Below are 21,975 nucleotides of genomic sequence, written 5' to 3'. Positions count from 1 at the left end.
AACATAAGCTAAGAGAATTGATTCTCTTATCACCTCTAGACAGAACTGGAGAAAGTGGAAGGAAGAAATAAAAACGTACAGAAGAAAATCATGCAAGGACAAAGAAATAAAGATCTAATAAGATTTGACAGCCCTGACACTACTCCTTTTTCATTTAGAAATCGCTCCCAAGATCAGACTGAGGTTGAAAATCCGATTAATTTTTGAGGTTGAACATGACCTGACCTGCCCAGAACCGGAAGGCTGGTGCACACTGGATGAGAAATATTGCAAGGATGGACACTTGTGGTCAGACTTTCTGAGAAGAGACATTTCCACACCTTCAAAAGATGAAAATGAGAACTTTTTTGTTTTGAAAGACAAACCATTTTTCCTAGCAATCAAAAGAATCTTCACTCACCTTGGTTTGATGTTCTTGTAGCGCTCAAGCAGTCGTCTAAAGCTTCTTGTCTGGCTTTTATTCCAAGCCCTTTTGTACCCCCAAGTCATTGATCACGAAATGTCAGCATGATGTAAGTCTTATCCTAAATGAGTTTTATTGGCCTGACTATTTGCCTTTTCATTAGTTATTTGCCAATGGTTCCTTACACTTGACGTGACATGACAACACATGTGCGCTCATGCTAATAAAGACAAACATGACTAACAGTGTTGACTTCCTTCATTGGTGGTTAACCGGTTGAGGGGACCAAGGAATTGGTTTACTCACATGTTTTAATTGTTGGGATTGCTAATAAATCAATGAGGAAGGAAGGATTGTGTGACAGAGAAAAGAGATTATACAAGCACACACATGTTTTAGTGAATGAATGACAGTAGTAAAGATCATGATTATGGTTTCCAGTAAACAGCTGATCAGTAACTAAAAAATCAGTCAGACAGTATTTCCAACACAAAAACACCACATCACCATTGCTATTGTATAGTTAGGGATTTAACAATAACAACAATAACTAATAAATAACTAATAAACTTTGGCACATAACAATAACTAATAACCTCTAACAATAACTAATAAACTTTGGCACATAACACATAATCCAGTACTATTTGTGGTACAGTTAAGTGGTGCAATATTACTGGAAGCAATTGAATGTATAATTTAGCCTGACAGATGGTACAACCTTCTAGCAAACACATAGCAAAACAATACATCTATCAGAATAACCTAACAACCACATAACACACTAAAAACACTTAAAACACCTTAGCAACCACACTGCAACACACGCTTAAACACACTAGAAAACACATAGCAACACACTACATCATCAAAGTAGTCCATGTGACATCAGAGGGTCCAGTTAGAATTTTTTCAAGCATCGAAAATACATTTTGGTCCAAAAATGACAAAAACGAAAAGGCTGAATAAAGTTGTCGTTTTTTGTTAGTTTTGGACCAAAATGTATTTTCGATGCTTCAAAAAATTCTAACTGACCCTCTGATGTCACATGGACTACTTTGATGATGTTTTTCTTACCTTTTTGGACATGGAAAGTATACCGTACACACAGCTTCAATGGAGGGACTAAGAGCTCTCAGACTAAAATATTTTAAACTGTGTTCCGAAGATAAATTATTAAGTCATTAATGACATCATTTTCATTTTTGGGTGAACTAACCCTTTAAACACCCTAGCAACCACACAGTAACACACTACATCACACAGAAACCACATAACACATTAAAAAGTAGCAACACAGTAAAAACAACCATGTACTAGCATTGTAGCAGTGACACACTCACATTTTTCACACACAATTTTTTTCTATTTTTCAGTAAACTAAACACAATTTTCTACATGCAGTATCTTATAATGATCTGAAGTCTTATATTCAGTCAATTTAAGACACACAATTAATAACGAATGGGATGCATTAAAAACCCAATCAGGTTATTTCTCTGCATTTGATGAAAAGCAACTCGTTTCACTAATGTGTTTGAACTTTGTATTGGGGTTTTCTGCATAGTACACATCGTCTGTCCTCCAGTAATTATGCCTAAAGATGAGCACCACGACAGATGATTCAAATTATGAAGCTCTCATTTCTCTGTTATAGACCTGACTTTGACTTTAACTCACCAACAGCAGCGAATAACGGCCATTTATTTACTCTAATTTGATGGTTTATAGGTTCAGTCCATTCTTTTATGTAGGAATAATGAGCCTTAAAGCTCTCTCAGAGGTTATTGAACACATTTGTTTATGTTAAGAATGAGATGGTGAACAGAGGAGACAGCTGGCATGACCCCTTTCACAAATCTTTAGATATATTTTATAATAATACACAATTAGGGGAGATAAAAAGCGCTTAGTGAAGCAGGGAGGGCTGTGGTAATTAACAATGACAATTGTCACGTATGTCAGAGAGCATCCAAATGACACGCGGATTGAAGACTGATCTGTTGTGAGCAGCGTGAGAGATGGAAACCGAGAGGGCAGCTTGAACGGATACATTTGGGGTATGTGTGATTGATATTCTGGCACTTCACAATGATTACTGAGTGTAGTTTTGAGCTAATGTCTTATGCACTTACATTTCAAGCAGCTGAGCTCAGTTCATTCAGATGAAAAGGAGACTATGCTGAAGACTCCCATCTTTATAAACATCCACTGTTTCTGAAGAATGAATCTGACCAGCTAGCACCTACAGTTATGACTTTCACAATGACTGTTTTCTAGATCAAAGAATCCCAAATAATTTCCTTGATCCCATTGTTAATGTTCTAGACCTTCAGTACCAATAGAGGGAGTCAAGTGCCTTTGAAACACATGTACCATGCAGAGAAGTAGACTTTCCCTTTTTAATAAATCCATAAAAATGGTCTAAAGTCTAAAGTTTCTTAAATGTAAATCATAGTTTATTTTTATTTTATTTTTGTTATTACAAATGCCCAGTATTACCATCACATATTTAATGATGGTGTAAACAAGAAGTAACAGTCCAGTTAAAAAAGTAAGGTTATAAAATATATATGGTGGAAACATTGTTTTTGAAATGTTTCTGTCGTCTGGTATTCTTGTCGTGATTCTGGCATCATTTAAAGGTTACTAAAAATGTTATAACAACATTCCCCTAATTTTATTGTTACCCAAAATCTAATATTATTTGAAATTATTTTGAATACTCTAATGATATTTTCTCGTAACATTATGAGAACATTTAATAAGTACGAATAACATTAAAAGGACATTCCAAGAATGTTGTTCTAAGAACGTTTTCCCGTAACATTATAAGAATGCATATTTAAAAAATGTTTGTGGAAATTGTGAGAATGTTTCCTGTTAACTAGGAAAGGAACACATCTCTGCCAGATCAGCAGTGACAGCTTTTAATGACTAGATTACTGGGGATGTTTTTTAAAGGGATTTAAAATAATAATAATAATTACAATAGCAATTTGAGATTTAAGAACAATAAGGTCTGTATTTAATGTCACCTGGAAACAAAGAAAACGCTTTTTTTCTAAATTGCAAGAGAAGTTTGAAAAGGTCAACTCCTAGCAAACAAAAGGTCAACTTCTGCCTCACAATTTTAAGTTGAAAATCAATATTATTAAAAATCATTTCCATGTGTTTGGATCTGAAAGCTGCCGTTGTACGTGTGTGTGTGAATCTGTAATCAAAGTCTACACCCTGACGGAGAGGTAAACAAACACGCTCACTGTGAAAGATGTTCATGCAACAGATCACACCACATGACCATTTACCCACAATGCCCTCCTGCTGTCATATAACTGCCCCAGCTGAGCCAAAACCAATCTTGGTAAGAGTAGGCATGGCAGCCGCACACAACAGCTGCAGCGGAGCCGTCAACCATCTGTGATCACAAACACACTCAAAAACACACAACAGAATGAATAGGTTAGTTACCGCTGCGTTATTCTCAGTGTTTTCATGCAATGGCTAACGCTAATCTTAGCGAACACACAGATAATGTGTTAGTCTACTGTGTCCGTTATGAACAGGTGGCTAATTCAGCATTCATAACTGTCACTTGAAGCTTAAGGGGTTTGAACCCGTGACCGACCGGTTAGTAATGCAGATCAGTGGTTCTCAACTGGATTTGCTTCAAAACACAGGTTTGACATCGGACATAATGCTAACATTTGGTGCTAAATTGTTCCAAACTGGAAGGTTCTTCATTGGCATTGATGGTTCCATGAAGAATATTTAACATTCATGGAACCTTTCCATTCCACGAAAGGTTCTTAATATTATTCAAATGTTCTTCACATTAAGAAAAGGAAATGATTCTTTTAAGAACTGTTCACTGAAAGGTTCTTTATGGAACTAGAAATGGTTCATTTTTGGAACCTTTATTTTTAAGAGTGTAGAATCTGCATAGGCCCAAGAAAATGCCGCTTTGTTCAATATAATTATATCAAAAAGGTGATTATAATCACTTTTAATACATAAAACACACCAGAAGTTACTTGACTAACACATAAAACTAACATTTAAAAACTGATGAATGCAACATGATAGTTCCATTTTAATATAAGTGTATTTTTGCATCTAAAAAAATTGTTTTAAGTCCAATTTATTACTCTACCACCTACTTGACATCATTAAAGACAACTGTTAACCAACATGGTGTGAATGGTGGATGTGACAAAATTCCCTTTCAGGAAAGAGTCATGATTAGCTAGTTTGTTTCTTCAACAATGCATCGTAGCGAGCTATGGTAGCGAGTTACGTAATTGTTTTTTGAAACGTTCCCCAGAACAGATTTCTTGCATTAGTTGATTTACGTTTTCTCTTCAGGTTTCAGAGTTAATGTTATTGTCCCTACACTTTAACCGAACCTTGCACATTACAGTAAACTGATGCTTAAGATTTAAGATACGGGTAAGATTTAATAATGTTTTATGGTGACGGTAAGTGTTTTTATTTGAATACTATTTAAGGTTCAATCTGACATTAATGAGAAAGGAATAGGATATAAATAATACATGCACAACTTACAATCGATAACAAATGGATTTTTAGCTCACTTTAATAACAACACAGCAATGTATGCTGCAACAGCATGCACAGATCAAAATAAAAACGTCAAACGAATTGATTGAAACAGAGCTGTTTACTTTCATTCTATCTAGTAAGTAAAAGAAAATATCAAAGTGTTGATGTGGAACTGCAATTGTCTTTGAAAAAGATACTTCCCTGACAAGATCCATACTTTAATCAGGACACAAACACAGGACTGATTTACTTCCACGAACTGCTAATTATTGATCACATTTTTTTTTTTCTGGAGATGAAGTGAGTGCAAAATGAGTTGTTGTTTTTAATGCTTCACCCAGTGTGAAAAAAGTAGGCTTAAAAACAGCATTTATTAATGTAGACACAACTAAAAATATAGCTTATTTGTAAAAAAAGAATTAATGAAATAAAAATAATTTATCTATTATGCATACACCTTTGTATCCAAAAGTTTTAGTTTAGTTTATCTTATCTGTTTGATGCATTGCTGTCTAAGAAGTTCAGCTCAGTCTCCTCCAATACAGTTCTATGTAACTCAGAAATGAATAATCATAATAAATCACTTATAAAAGGTCACAGGGGCAAATATTGCTTTTTAACTGATGGTTAGCCAACAAATAAAACTGAAACAACAAATTCATTAATCTTCAATATTCCAATCAATACATATACATATGTCATATTATTACTAAATTTACAGAATTAATGAGTTTCACTCACATTTCGGCTGAACAAAACAGCAGGCCTTTTCTACATAAAAGGTCAACGCTTTTGCATTCGTCTCTTTACAACCTGGAAAGGTCAAAGCATTACTCAAAGATTTATCATAATGCAGATAAAAACCTACACAGATAATCCAAGGCAAAATAGATTATGACACAATGCAGGGTGCACACAGACCGGTCGCTCTCACTGGCTGTGTACCGGACGACTAGCACTGGCCATATGAGCTACAAAAGTCTTGGAAACAGCAAACTTGAATTAAAAAGTCAGATGAGAACACTTTACATCATTTAGCTGTTTGTGGGTCAGATTTGAAAGGTTAGACAACAACGTCTGGATCAAAGCAGCTTAGACCCTATCAAACATTTCCACCGCAGCTCTGCTCTCCACAGTGGAGTAAACACTAATCGTGATGACAGTGTTGATGATGATTATGATAATGATGTCATCAGTGACTACCAAGCTTCCTCAGTGGAATGGATTATAGAGGCATGCCAATCATAATAAAAACGACTAGAAAAAAAAATATTATGTAAGGTCATTAACATGCATTATTAAATATTACTATAAAACATCATTCCTAACAGCATGTTTACTGTTATATGCAATTATAACATTTGAATTGCCTTTATTTTCGCTCGTCGTTGTATCCAAAATGCTGTTCATTTTAATGTACCATGAGCCACTTTATCTAATGGATGAATCTCAGAGACAAAGAGACACACCAGATAATCTGTGTAAACTTCTCCACACGGCAGCCCGAATGAAAGCAGCACTAATTTGTTTTGACGAATGTTTAACTGGATATTTTACAAAAGACAAACCCATAAACCATTGTTCTGTGAGGGACACACACGGAGTGCTTAATGTATTTGTAAATGTAATGTTTCTAGCTTCCGGTTACAATCCAGCTATTTTTAGTTGTGCTCATTTTGCTGCTTGATATTGCAAACTTTTGTTTTAACCACATTATTTTAACTTTAAACACACTATGTTGTAGCACAATGGATTGTACGGTTTATTTCCGTTTATCCTCGCCACATCTAATGAAGCGGAAGTCTCACACATTCACAGAAAACAGCTTACATTAAAAAATAAGGTGGATTTTTTTTTTAAACCATATTAACTTGATCTTATAAAAATATGTACATTTTAATTGTAAATCTTGGGGGGAAAGAATCGCTGAAAAATAAAAACAATCATGAAAAGGTCAAGAGCCGCTAAAGTTAATCATGCATTTTCCCGCTCGCGAGCAAAAAAGACGTTTAAGTAATCAAGCACTTTGCGACAAACTGTCCTTATTTTATCCACTTTACTACAGTATTTATGACAGCTGGTGCTTAGCTATCTAAATGCGTATAAATAGTACAAATGCAATCAGAAAATCGTGCCAATGATACTATATATATATAGCTTATATATATATACACACACACACACACACACACACACACACACACACACACACACACACACACATATATATATATATATATATATATATATATATAGCCTATATAATTTTTTTTTGTCAACCGTGCGAATCAACGATTAAATAAGATATTTAATACGGCAGCATACGTTCAAATAACGCAGGATTTAAACCTCCATCCTTCAGCCAGTCGTGGAGAATGTCACACCCACCGTCAGCAGGACGAGATTAGCTCTCCCGTGGATTATTAGGGTGAAACTAAAGCGGACAGATACACCCGGTGAAACGATGACACGTCAGTGGCTTTATACAGCCACATTCACTAACTTTACCAAGTGATGTTATTATAAAGAAAGGCGTTTTCAATAACCCCAGGCTAATATAATGAAGCGTCCCAGATATTAACAGTAACGCGTCGCTGTAAGCCGCTTTAAGACTGCGCGCAGGTGGATGGAAATAGAAGCACTCGAGCTGAGCTGAGATGAGATGCGGACCTGAGAGAAAACTTTTGCATCAAACAGCGAAGAATGAACAGCGATGATTTTAGAGCCTACTCTGACCGTCTTTCCTCCTTTAAAGGCAGAAAATAACGGGACGCAGTTCCAAAGCGCTTCGGAGTTCAGCGGAACTTTCGGAGTTTTCAGAAACGCGCAAATAATGGCAAAGAAGAAACGGGTTTTATCGGTCAGTTTTCTCAAGGGTTTCCCAGATGACAGGTTATTGTAGAGGCAGACATGCCAGCCAACCTCACCGTCTCCAGCCACACCACCAACTACAACTTCCCAGCGCTCATCTTCGGGATATTATTGATCATCATCATCATCTGCGGGAACGTGCTGGTGTGTCTGAGCGTGTACACGGAGAAAGCGCTCAAAACCACTACCAACTACTTCATAGTCAGCTTGGCTGTTGCTGATCTGTTGCTGGCTGTTCTGGTCTTACCACTGTTCGTGTATGCAGAGGTGAGTCAACGCACTTCATTTCCTAGATATTTCACTTCATATAGATTAATATGTAGGTTACAATGCCTAAGGTGGCCAGAAAACGAACAGGTTTGTACCTACATTAAAACCCCACTAAGCTGGTTTACCTGCTGATCATCTTAAATGACGAGGTAAAACCTTCTTATTGGTACCACTGTAAGTTTTGACCACTTTCATGCGGGTTTAGCTATTGTCTATTCTAAAGCTAGTGTATTTCAAGTCTGCTATTTGTAATAACGTGATTTCATTCAATATTGGCCTTAATAAAAAAAAAAAAAAAAGTAAAAAAAAAAAATTGCATGCAATATTTATGTAATATTAAAATATTTAAAATATGTAAATATTTAATTTTGAGTGCATGTATATATATATATATTTAATTATTAACATATTTATTAATAGATTCATAAATATAAATTAATAAATTATATGTTAGCCATTTACTTAAATATCAATCAATCTATCTATCTATCTATCAATTTTTTTGCGTTTGTTTATACACATACACTTATATACACATACAAAGCTATTTAAGTTATTAAAATATTAAATTTTTAGTGATTTTTTTTGTTTGTTGAGAATGTGAACCTAAAAACATGTTTAAAACTTTTTTCTTGTTTCAACATTATTTGACGTATAAACTAGGGTTAACAGGAATCCGTAATCTTTCATCTATTCACTTGATTTTAATTAAATTCTTAACCGTTCTAATGAACAGCTATATGACACTGTTCCATAACAGTGCAAAACAAACTTAGCATCAATACTCAATTGTTACCCTTCAGCAAAACACTTTGCAGACATGCATTCATTCGGTCCCCTCCTGCCGAGACGGACTGTCTCTGCCAGAGCTGGACGTCATAAACACACATCGCACAATACGCATTGTCTGCCACCCCGGGATGTGGGCGTGAGGTCCGAGACCAAAGAGGCCTCCAAAAACACTAGCGCTCGAACATTCAATTCAGCCATGGATTCGGGGCCGCACTGGTTACAGAGTCCCCTGGATACTGAGGGCCCCACACAGCAGGGACGAGTTCACCCGGACTGAACCAAGCGGCTCATGACAGTCTGGCTGGCTCTTCAAGCCAAAGATATGGAGAAAATATGCTCCAGTGAGTCAGCTGTAGCTTAATTACAATTTTACATGAGCCCCCTCACCACAATCTCATGGCTTCCACTTGTAGGGTGAAAGTGGCTCGTTGGCATGGGAGAGAGCCCATTACCAAAAAGCAATTAAGAATCTGTCCTCTTCTCCAGGCCAATAATTAAAATGCCATTAAATCCTCCTCTATGCTGTTTTATCTCTTTTTTTTTGATCGCGGGATGCGTATCAGATACTAAATTACCATCAGCCCCGGAGCATGTGGTGTGTGTGTGTGTGTGTGTGTGTGTGTTTGGTTGTTGTGACAATGCCAAGCTGATAATAGAGAAATTAAGGTTCCGCAGTCGCTCCGCTGGGGCAGTAAGAACACAAGGTTAGGGGAAGGTGAAAGAGGTCAGAGAGCATTGTGAATGGAGGGATTGGAGAAATAGTGAGGGTAAAAAGAGGCATGGATGATAGAAACAATGAATGTGTGAAGAGTTAAAGACGGTGATGATTTTCTCTCCTTCTCAGTTCCAGGATGGGGTTTGGTCCCTCAATATGACCGTATGTGATGGACTGATGACCATGGATGTGATGCTATGCACCGCCTCTATATTTAACCTCTGCGCCATCAGCATAGACAGGTGGGTCTGACTGCAGGACGCACTGTTATCATCATAAACAACAACAACAACAAAAATAAATAAATAATATAAAGAAACTAAAAAAAGAACACTTAACTAAAACAAAAGTAAATATGATTTTTTTTTACATTTAATTTCAGTTAGCAATAAGCATAATTTCCTCTTATTTTTGTTTAACCCAGAAGTACTAAAATGCCTAAAACTAAAATAAATGTAAATGAGAACAGACATACTTAAATAATAATAATAATAATGAAAAAATATATATAAAAAATTTAATTAAAAATAAATCAAAATATATTGTGTGTGTATATATATATATATATATATATATATATATATATATATATATATATATATATATATATATAAATCAATTAAGCTTTTTTAAATATAACTGTAAAATAACGCCCATGTAATACACGTTTTGAAAGTCTTGTCATGGACTGCTTTCCACATTTTTTCATCAGTCATCAAAAGAAAAAAAATTAAGTAAAACTTAAATAATAATTATAGTAATAATAAAGGTCAGTTTTAACCTCTTCAAATGCTACACACTTTGTACAAATTCAGTTTGGAAAAATTCTGCACGATTGAAAATGAATATCCATTTGCATGTAAATGTGATTCCAAACCAGTGTTATCACTATATTTTCCATTTTCCTTTTAGTTAAATTTAAGTAATTTAGTTTAGCAAAAGGTATTTTATAGTCATTATTAAAGAAAAACTCACTGTGGTAATCCAGAAACCACTTTATGTTGGGGTTAGAGTTATAGAAATGCTGTGTGTAACAGGCCTTTAAAGTCTGATGCTTGAACTCATGGGAATCGAGCCGAGGACTGATGAATCAAATGCATGCACTACACTGATTTTGCACAGCTAGTTTTGTACTCTGCAAGCTGTAACGGTCACAGCAGGTTACCTTCCTAATTGTGGGTCTGTTTGAAGACACGATTCGCTGGCCTGGCGAGTGCCTCCTGCCATTCGGTGTGGCTCAGCAGAAGGTGTTTTGAGAGATTAATGAGATATACGCTAAGAGATATACAGCACTCTGTGGAGATACAGCAGCGTGAAACTTGTTATGCGAGGAAAAGCTGCAAACGCATCGCCTGGCAGAACTTGCCACACAATCAGCATGAAAAAGCAATGTGTGGAGAGCAGATTCGTGGACGGCGGCTGTGTGTAACAGCTTCATGCATCAGGAGTAGTTTGAAACATGAGTGGTGAGATGCTGGGATGCCTCAGGGTTCACGCTCCTGTTTGCAATTATTAAGGCACATGGCTGTTTCTGTCACTGATTATATTCAGCTTTGAGAACCAGTTATATTCAAAGAGAACTCAACTCAAATTTATATATAAAGCCCGTTTAGAACCACAAAATGCACCCAAGTGTCGTACATAGATACCATAAAACTCAGTCATTACAAACAGCAACAGCAAATCATCCAGTTATTAAATAAAATCATATGCATAAATCTCAAATATATAGGTTTATCGCACAAGTCACACTCTACATTTTCACCCTTTATAATTTATGGTAGAGAAATGAGCATTAAATTCACGTGCAACAGCTCTGGTGGACATTCCTGCAGTCAGCATGCCTATTGCACGCTCCCTCAAAACTTGCGATATCTGTGGCATTGTGCTGTGTCATAAAACTGCACATTTTAGCGTGGCCTTTTATTGTGTCCAGCATAAGACACACCTGTGTAATAATCATGCTGTCTAATCAGCATCTTGATACACACCTGTGAGGTGGATGGATTATCTCGGTAAAGTAGAAGTGCTCACTAACACAGTTTTAGACAGATTTGCGAACAATATTTGAGAAAAATAGGCCTTTTGTGTCCATAGAAAAAGTCTAAGATCTTTGAGTTCAGCTCATGAAAAATGGGGCCAAAACAAAAGTGTTGCGTTTATTAAATCTTTATTAAAGGGGGGGTGAAATCCTATTTCATGCATTCTGAGTTTTTTTGACACTGTTAAAGAGTTGGATTCCCATGCTAAACATGGAAAAAGTTTCAAAAATTAAGTTGTACGTTTGAAGGAGTATTTTTGTTCCCAAAATACTCCTTCCGGTTTGACACAAGTTTCGGAAAGTTTTTTTTCCGAGTATGGCTCTGTGTGACGTTAGATGGAGTGGAATTTCCTTATATGGGTCCTAAGGGCACTTCTGCCGGAAGAGCGCACGCTCCCGTATAGCAGAGCAATGAGAGCACAACAGACTTCACTGATCAGAGCGATTCACTGATCAGAGCGAGAGTGGTTGCCAGGGCAAGACAACCCTGCACAGATTACCAAAAAAAAAACAGCATTAAGGGACCAGTGGATGGAGTTTATTTTTACAGAGCATCAACGGAGTTGTGCAAGTGTTTTTGTTTGTTCCCTGCATTTCGAAGATGCTTGTTTTACAAACAAGGCCCAGTTTGACGACGGATTTGCGTATCGTTTATTTATTAAGGATGATGCAATCCCAACGAAAAAGGGTCACGATCGTGTGTTGGAACCGCAGGCGGTGAGTAAAACTGCTTCAAATATCTCTGCCTCCTTGTTAGTGCGTCCGCCTCCCATCGGAGACCCGGGTTTGAGCCCCGCTCAGAGCGAGTCGTTGCTGCTGCTGCTTTCGTTCAGTTTCAGCCTCTGGTTCTGATTCTGGATCATAAATAAACGGCTGAATCTGACTGTAAGCCATGGTTTGTTTTGGATGATGGTTTTTCCCTCACGATAATGTCACAGCTTCCAGACGCTCTCAACGCAAAAGCCTATTCGCGCTCGTGATTCTTTAGCTCCGCCCACACGTCACGCCTCCAGCCGGTCGTGTTTTTCCGGGAAAAATCGGTACAGACATCTTTTTCTTATGAATATAATAAAACTAAAGACTTTTTGGAGTTATGAAGGATGCAGTACTACTCTATAGGTACTCAAGATTAACAGGATATTGAGTGAAAACGAGCATTTCACCCCCCCTTTAAATAAAAAAAATACTATTTCTCAATGTTTATTTTGGGGTAAAATATGACCTAGACATTTCACTGGTTATGTTCGTTTCACCCTTACGTTAGCCTTCTGTAAACTGGAATCACATTATAAAACACACACAAGTTGAATATGTGTGCTATTATCTGATTAGCAGTTGAAGGTTCAGGCGAGGATCAGGTCAACACTTAACTGGGTCACAACTCAATCAGCGAATCAGAGGTTCGAGCAGCGGCTTAGCTAGCATATCATGATTAAAAAAAAAAGTGTCAAGAAAAATGTCAATGTTGATTTAAAAGCTTTGCATGAGCTGTCTTTGTAATACCTCATATGGTTCCCTCCAGGTTCATCGCAGTCTCCATTCCTCTTAACTACAACCGCAAACACGTGGACCAGCGACAGATTGTCCTGCTTTCAGCCACATGGATCCTGGCCTTGGCTGTGGCTTCCCCCGTGATGTTCGGGATCAACAACGTCCCCAACCGGGACCACAGCGAATGCAAGCTGGAGGACAACAACTACGTGGTGTACTCCTCCGTCTGTTCCTTTTTCGTGCCGTGCCCCATCATGCTCTTGCTGTACTGCGGGATGTTCCGGGGCCTGAGGAAATGGGAGGAGGCGAGGAAGGCCAAACTGAGGAGCAGCATGCAGGCCAGCAGAAAGCTTCAGGAGGCCGCCGCGTCCCTCCAGCCGCTGTCTGGCCTGCCGCCTCCTCTGCCCCCCGTGATCGAGAAAGACTTGAGTGACATTACCTTAGAAGAGCTGGAGCACGATAACTTCCCCGAACCTGACAGCCCGGGTCCCGTTTCCATGCTCCCACACCCCGGCGGGAGCCAGAACCGGCGAAGGAAGAGAGCGAAAATAAACGGGAGGGAGAGGAAAGCCATGAAGGTGCTTCCTGTTGTAGTAGGTAAGCTGAGAGGCTATATTAAATCATTTATTAAAGTACAAGTATTCTGTCATAGCTCCGGGCCATATGGCTTTATTACCAAATGTGTTTTCACATTCAAATAATCTGACTTGACTACAGGAGCTTCAAGTGCAGAAGAAAGTACAGACACACATGGGAATAACACAGTAGAGATGGAATATAACCCTAATATAAGAAAAACAGACTAAATTATGCTCTATATACAAATGTAGAAGTATAGAAAACAACTGTAATCTTGCAGATATGGTTTTAACCAATGTACAAATTTCAGATTCTATGTATTAATATGTCAAGTTATGATGGACGATATAGTTATGAACTTTTAATCGCTCAGGCTGAATATAGCCTGAGAAAAAAAGGCCTCCAGCATCTGAAATATGCAATTTCACGTATAAATCTTCACCAAAATTCACCAGAATAAAACTGCAGAGGCACATTTACACCTCTGCCCTCTGTGATCTCTGTAAGAGGTGTTGTGTACTCAAAAACAAAACAAGAAAAACTAAGAGATGAAAAAAAAGTAGTCTCTTACTTCTAAACTGGGCTTAGAGGAGTGATTACAAATGCTCTTTCCACATGTGCTGAAACAAGGAACTCCTCTGGCCCTCATTGGCTAATCATTCCTCACTCATCCTCCAATCCGATTATGATGTAAGCCTCACTTTAGTCACGCAGGCAGACTGGGGACAGCCGTCACATTAAGACATACACTTATCCTCTTCACGGGTTCCTGGGAGATGCACCACCGATGTACTCCATACAGTACTGACAGTACTTGTCAATCCTTTCACCTCATGTCAACCTGAGTACAGACCAGAGTGTGTGTGTGTGTGGGGGGGGGTTTGGTTAAAGGTCAGGATTTCCACAATTATTCATGTTCAAAGCTCAGTCTCAGATCAAATGTTTCATATAAAACATAATTGTTTGTAAAAGAGAAAAGAAAAAAAAAAAAATCATAATTGGGATAGTGTTGGGCTAGTACCTGGCAAACCTGTCTGTGTTGTTAATTATAGCTGTAGCCACAGAATTAGAATGATTTTTAAAACTTATTCTCATTAGTTATCATCCTAGGCATGAACATGACTTTTTTTCCTCATGTTTTTTTTGGTCATTTGATTTGTATTTTAATAGTCTAATAAGCCCTAAAGCTTGTTTACATATGTTTATAACATGCAACATTGTTGTGTTTATTATAAGCACAATGCATTTTAAATGCTGGATTATGCATCTCCAGGTGTCTTCCTGTTCTGCTGGACACCATTCTTCGTAGTGCACACGATGAGGGCTCTCTGTGAAGACTGCTACATCCCCAGCAGCGTCAGCAGCATCGTGACCTGGTTAGGATACGTCAACAGTGCCCTCAACCCGATTATCTACACCGTCTTCAACACAGAGTTCAGGAAGTTCTTCCGGAAGTTCTTGCCGACTCTGCCCAACTGCTGCTAGCCTGAACATGCTCTCTGCTAACGGTTTATGAACAAAACAAGCCGAAAAGTATAAGTGAACCAGACAAATAATGCTTACATGTAAATATAGCATGAAACAAATGTATGGTTATAATAAGATGTTTGCTGCCATTACGTTTTTATTTTATGGTTTAATTTCAAATGTTTATAAGCAAACAAGATAAATTTGCATAAATGCATGAATTAATCGTACATAAACTGTGGGATTTCATTAAATTAAAACAGATTATTTTGGGATCATTCTTATCGTGTGTGTACACCAAAAGCGAAGTGAATATTCACACTGTGTTAATTAATCTAGATTACCTTTGCATTTTTCGCGTCACTTGTGTGAATAAAAAAAAATAATTAAAAAAATCACTCATGCTCTCTATTTTCAGTTACAATAAGCGTGTCAACAAGCTCTTCTTCACTGATTGGCTTGCGTGGCAATACGTCATACGCTAATTTTCCTGTTCAAATAAAAAAATTCTACTTACGCGAAGGGCACGATTGCGCATATTCACTACATTCGCGTACCCAATTTGTGTAATTTGCGCCGCCCAGCAAGAATTTGCTATTCAGATCTTTTCATTGACTTTGAATGTAATTGCACATTTGAACAAATTAGCTTTTGCTGAGCACACACCATTATAATGACAGTGTTTAATTAAATTTCTTTGTAAAAAAAAAATTCTTGAAAATTGTTAATCATTTAACATAAATTGTGGCGTTCTTCATACATAATTTGCATGTAAATAGTTCAGAAAAACTAGTGCTTACATACATTTTTACAATCATTAAATGCATGCATGTAATTGAAATGCACGTAAATTGTTTGTACAAATCATTCTTAAATGGACTGGACTACTACAATGTTTACATTTGAGAACAGTGAAGAAACATCAAGTAATGCAAAAATACATAGACAATGTTGAAATTTTGAAAAAGAAAAGAAAGATCTTGTTTCTGAGGTGTTGTTATCGATTCTGACAGTTTAAGTAAAAATGCCTTTATGAACAATTTCAAATATTTAATTCGGTTTGTGTTTTATAAACGAGGCGCAGTTTATGCTTTGAAGCTTCTATGACAGGAGTGTCTGTGGAACGGTCTGCCATCTACAGTGACCTCGCTTTGCCATTACTGTTCTCATGTGATACACGAAGAAGCTCGTCCTGCGGCCCATAAGACTACAAGTCAAAGACGCTCATTTGACTCTCATCTGAGAAAATAAATGTTTTCCACAGAAAAGAACTACTTTGCGCTGATGTCCAAAAGACATAAAAAAGACCATGACTATGAGCATTACTAAAGAAGAATGTTGAAAAAACAAACAGAATAACATCAAGTTTATTAATGCTGACGTGGACAACTTTTGAGACAATAACTGAAGTGAATCAGCAAACTACATGAATGAATATCCAATGTGGATATCAAAACTAAATCAATGCAATCAAAATCGGTGAATCTGCAAACAGAAACTGATTCAGGACGTTTTTGTATAATTCTGAAGAACTTTACTGTCAACTTGTTTGAATGCTGGGGTAAATAAATGTAGGTTAGATTTTCGCTGGCAATTGTTTTCATGCCTTTCCTGTTATTTGTACTCTTCAGGTCAAACAGTGTAAATTAAAATCTGAGTAAACCCGGTTAAATAATGTCTTTATACACTGGAAGTCCGTGGTTTGAGTTCTGCGAATATGGTATTAGAATGTTAAAGCAATATTTAGCATTTGTTTTCTTTGGATTTTAATTATTGATTTCACTGCTGAGGCCACATTGTAAATAGTATGTTTACTGCTTTTGATAAATTTAAGAAATATTTTTAAAATACATCTGAGAGTTGATCATAGAATAGATCAGCTTAATGGGCCATCAATATATTCCCTATATATAACTTGAACATCAAAATATCTTAATTTGTGTCCAGACATGAGGTTTGGAACGACATGAGGATGAGTAATTGATATCATTTTATGATATAATTTTCATTTTTGGGTGAACTATCCCAATGATTGATTTGTTTTTTTTTTACAAACTACTTCACAAGATGTTAAAGAGTATAAAGAAAGTGTTATGGACTGTGCTGTGTATTAATTTTATGTTTTTATCAGCTGTTTGGACTCTCATTCTGACGGCACCCATTCACTGCAGAGCATCCATTGGTGAGCAAGTAATGCAATGCTACATTTCTCCAAATCTCTTCAGCAAATTTTCATTATCGGGCAAACGATTTCTTTATTGAAGGCATGACCAAGAGAAAACAAGACAGTTAGCAATTACCTGGACGTGCATTATAAAAGCAAACTATTCCATTAGTATTAATTATTTACAGTCTCTCAGATTTGGATAATGTGATTTTCTCCCACATGCTGATTTTGATAAAATGTCATCATCCTCCCCAGTCACCTGTCTGTTTCCTCCCTCGTTCTTTATGCGAAGTTGTTTCTTTTTTTTTTACTCCAAAAACATTCAAATGTAAGTTCCTGTAATGTAAAGCTGAGAGTGATATCAAGGTCAAACGGAGATGGTGACATGATGTGTCCTTCAGTGACGCAGGGGGGCGAATGTATTTCCTGATGCTTTTAATATGAGACATGTCCAAACCTCTTATGCTCAGAAAACCACAGCGGCAGAAGCATCCTGTCCGGGTTCATTCCACCCACTTTCTCCTCAATCAAAAAAGACGGAGACCTGTCAAACAACACCAGAGACAGCTAAAAAACATCGAGCCGTCTGAGAATGAGCAAAACATAGGCTTAAATGCAGCATATGGAGCAACAGAGAACCTCTAGATACGCTCTCAAAGCCCAGGAGGTCTCCGGCAAGCATTTACACGTTTGTCTCTTATGTTTCTCAGTGGTAAAAATAGTCACAAATGAGTCAGCAGTTGACGTACGGCAAGAGTATTGAGTTATATAATAAATATGAACGGCAGCTCAGATTATTTAATGGGAATTTGCCCATATTGTGCTCTTTGACTACTGTATTGGTAAAATGGAGCACAGTGTGAAACTCTAGAAAAGAAAAGTGAGTTGCCCACAATCCTCTGAGGTTGTTCAATTGATGCAAATATCAAGTCTAAATGCTTTCAAAATTCCTGAAGGTTTGTCTATGAAAAGGTTAAATTACCTGTTTTCTTGAAGGATGAATGGCCTTCCTCTCATAAGTTCCACTCCAGGGTCACCACAGCTTTCCAAAAATAAACTTTACACACAGAATCAGCTTTCAAGGAGAAAAGCAGCAGCATCTCCTTATTACCATTACTTACATGGAAATGTCAGAAGAAAAAGCTTAAATGTCAGAGCTCACCACTTTGACAGCGCCTCATGTTTCGAGAATAACCCCCGTTTTTTCGAGTTCTCCTGCTGAGGTGTATTATTTAAAGACCTGATCACTTTGAATGAACATTGTGTTAACATTACTGGAAGAACATTCATGACTTTAGAGAACCTTGCCAGAACTTTAAACCCTTTTCAGACAATTCCCGAGAGCTGTCAGCTAAAATGTTGTCCAAATCCTGTTTTTCCTGATGAAACCTCACCTGCCGTTTCAGTTGACATGAAAAATCTAATTCCATGTGAATACAGTTTATGATTGCAATATTATATTTTCACCTTCTTTCAAGCAATAAGGTACACACACACACACACACACACACAGGTGCTTCTCAATAAATTAGAATGTCGAGGAAAAGTTAATTTATTTCAGTAATTCAACTCAAATTGTTAAACTACTGTATTAAATAAATTCAGTGCACACAGACTGAAGTAGTTTAAGTCTTAGGTACTTTTAATTGGGATGATTTTGCCACACATTTAACATAAACCCACCAATCTCAACAAATTAGAATACTTCTTAAAACCAATAAATAAATAAATAAATACAAAAATGTAGTGAATTGTTTGCCTTCTGGAAAATATGTTCATTTACCGTGCATGTACTCAATACTTGGTAGGGGCTCCTTTTGCTTTAATTACTGTCTCAATTCAGCGTGGCATTGAGGTGATCAGTTTGTGGCTCTGCTGAGGTGGTCTGGAAGCCCAGGTTTCTTTGACAGTGGCCTTCAGCTCATCTGCATTGTTTGCTCTCTTGTTTCAGTCAAGCACACCATGGTCATTTAACCAACTTTTGGTGCTTTTGGCAGTGTGGGCAGGTGCCAAATCCTGCTGGAAAATGAAATCAGCATCTTCAAAAAACTGGTCAGCAGAAGGAAGCATGAATTGTTATCCAAAATTACTTGGTAAACTGGTGCAGTGACTTTGGTTTTCAAAAAACACAATGGACCAACACCAGCAGATGACATTGCACCCCACATCCTCACAGACTGTGGAGACTTCACACTGGACTTCAAGCAACTTGGGCTATGAGCTTCTCCACCCTTCCTCCAGACTCTAGGACCTTGGTTTCCAAATGAAATACAAAACTTGCTCCCATCTGAAAAAAGGGACTTTGGACCACTGGGCAACAGTCCAGTTCTTCTTCTCTTTAGCATAGGTAAAATGCCTCTGACGTTGTCTGGGGTTCAGGAGTGGCTTAACAAGAGGAGTACAACAACGGTAGCCAAATTCCTTTACACGTCTGTGTGTGGTGGCTCTTGATGCCTTGACCCCACCCTCAGTCCATTCCTTGTGAAGTTCACTCAAATTCTTGAATCCAGTTTGCTTGACAATCCTCACAAACTTTCTGTTAACATGCTTGGATACAGCACTCTGTGAACAGCCAGCTTCTTTGGCAATGAATGTTTGTGGCTTAAGGCTGGTTCACACGGCAGGATAATTAGGCCGATTTTAGCCCCGATTCACCCCTTCCGACAATCTTAGGATGCTCCGATTATCGTAAAATAATCTGATCAAATATTCCTGCCGTGTGTGGTGTGTTAAGACCGCTCTCCTCTGCTAGGAAGAACGTCGGGACCGCTCCGATCTCAAATCGGGGATATCCAACATGTTGGATTTATTTTGCCCGATTTCTTCTCGTGTGTGGTGTCCCCCGAGGACAAACAATCACGCAGCCTGTGGACTGTGGCGTGTAGCCAATCAGAAAGTGAGGTGACGAGGCGGTGAGGAAGTAAGTACCGGGAAACGAAATCAAGACAGCCGGTGTATATAATATAACAAATACAAATAAAGTCGATGGGCATAACTACATCCACAACTGCAGTCCACCAGAGTACATGGAAACGAATATATGAACGTTTATTTCAACGATTAATCTGTGTAGTATGTAACAACATTTCTATGAGATAAAACAACAACTTTCCTCCATATCATGATGTAGCAAGTATAACGTTAGTCCATGCTCGCGTTGTCTCCACCTCTTTGACCATCGCCTTTTCTTGTTTTTCTTATGTTTTTTTTTCCGTTAAAAACTAAGCACAAACTACGGCCACTGCGTCCTCTTCGTCCGCCATGATTGTTTACTCTGAAGTCACGTTTGATCTCGAGGGATTTTGCGAGATTTCCCGTCTTACCTGGGAATTCTCGGGAGTCAAATCGGTTCGTGTGTGATGTGTTGATATTGCTGTGTGGCTGCACACCACACACTGAACGACCAAAACTGTTAGACCCGTGATTTTTTTATCGCCGTGTGTGGGGTCTCTCAGGTTTGGAAAATCGGCCGACAATTTTTAAATCGTCCCGTGTGAACCAGGCCTTACCCTCCTTGTTAAGGGTGTCAATGATTGTCAGAGACCATTTTGAAGGCTCAGGAGACCTTTGCAGGTGTTTTGAGTTGATTGGCTGATTTGCATGTCATCATATTCTAATTGGTTGAGACAGTGAATTGGTGGGGTTTTGTTAAATGTGAGCCAAAATCATCACAATTAAAACAACCAAAGACAAACTACTTCAGTCTGTGTGCACTGAATTTATTTAATACAGGAGTTTCACAATTTGAGTTGAATTACTGAAATAAATGAACTTTTCCTCGGCATTATAATTTATTGAGAAGTACCTGTATACTCTCAGAATAGTGATATATACCGTATGATCTTTCAAACAACAGTAAATCAGCCAAGGGTGCTCCACAGATCAGAATCAGACCTCTTAAATGGGTCGCATTATAAGACGTCAGTCGAAGGAAGTGAAAGTTCATTGCAGTAGGAAAACTCACTTAACTTTCAGTGTATAAAAGGACATTAATTGAAAATGAGCTACATTACAAAATAAAAGAAAATTAGTGGATTACATTAATATTAACATATGACCACCTACAGTGCATTTCTTAGTAACCCAATCACAGTGAGCTAATAAAAAGGAAGTATGAAACATATTTCCGCTGATTAGAGTGACTACAGTTTAATTTAACAGGATGTCTAATCATATCAGTCTGATTTTAACAGTTTGTTTGCTGAATGTTTGATGAATGTCACATTTAAGGCAGTTTTGTTTTAGAGGCTGATGTTGGCTTATGAATACTCATTTCACATGCAAAGCTCATTTGCATATAAAGGTCATTCAGCTACGTTAGCAAAATGGCCTGTTCAGAAATAGAGTGGAAAGCAGTAATGAAAAGTTAAATTATGACCGAGTGGATAGTAAGTAAGATAGTAAGACTTCTTTAGGTGAACAACAGGGAATTTAAATGTGAAATCTGGTGAGGTTTCTTTCATTTGACTGTTGTGAGTTAGCACATTAGCATTTATGTAACTTTAGTTCTGGATTATTTCGCATGGGTCAGCTTTGTTCTGTGTTTGGTGGTTCACAAAAAAAATAAAAAAAATAATAATAAAAAAACAGCTAATCTCTAAGTGTCATATCCATTA

General features: G+C 37.5%; 1 protein-coding gene across 1 annotated transcript; it reads left to right on the top strand.

The window, feature by feature from the left end:
- Nucleotides 1-7,349: 7,349 nt before the first annotated feature.
- Nucleotides 7,350-15,987, top strand: drd4a (dopamine receptor D4a). The gene is made up of 4 exons (XM_026202130.1): nucleotides 7,350-8,104; nucleotides 9,744-9,856; nucleotides 13,178-13,743; nucleotides 14,999-15,987. The coding sequence occupies exons 1-4, from the start codon at nucleotides 7,877-7,879 to the stop codon at nucleotides 15,208-15,210; spliced, it is 1,119 nt and encodes a 372-aa protein (XP_026057915.1). The 5' UTR covers nucleotides 7,350-7,876; the 3' UTR covers nucleotides 15,211-15,987.
- Nucleotides 15,988-21,975: the final 5,988 nt, after the last annotated feature.

The sequence above is a fragment of the Carassius auratus genome, chromosome 25, assembly GCF_003368295.1.
Source record: "Carassius auratus strain Wakin chromosome 25, ASM336829v1, whole genome shotgun sequence".
Lineage (NCBI taxonomy): Eukaryota > Metazoa > Chordata > Actinopteri > Cypriniformes > Cyprinidae > Carassius > Carassius auratus.
This window is presented reverse-complemented; position numbering and strand designations above follow the sequence as displayed.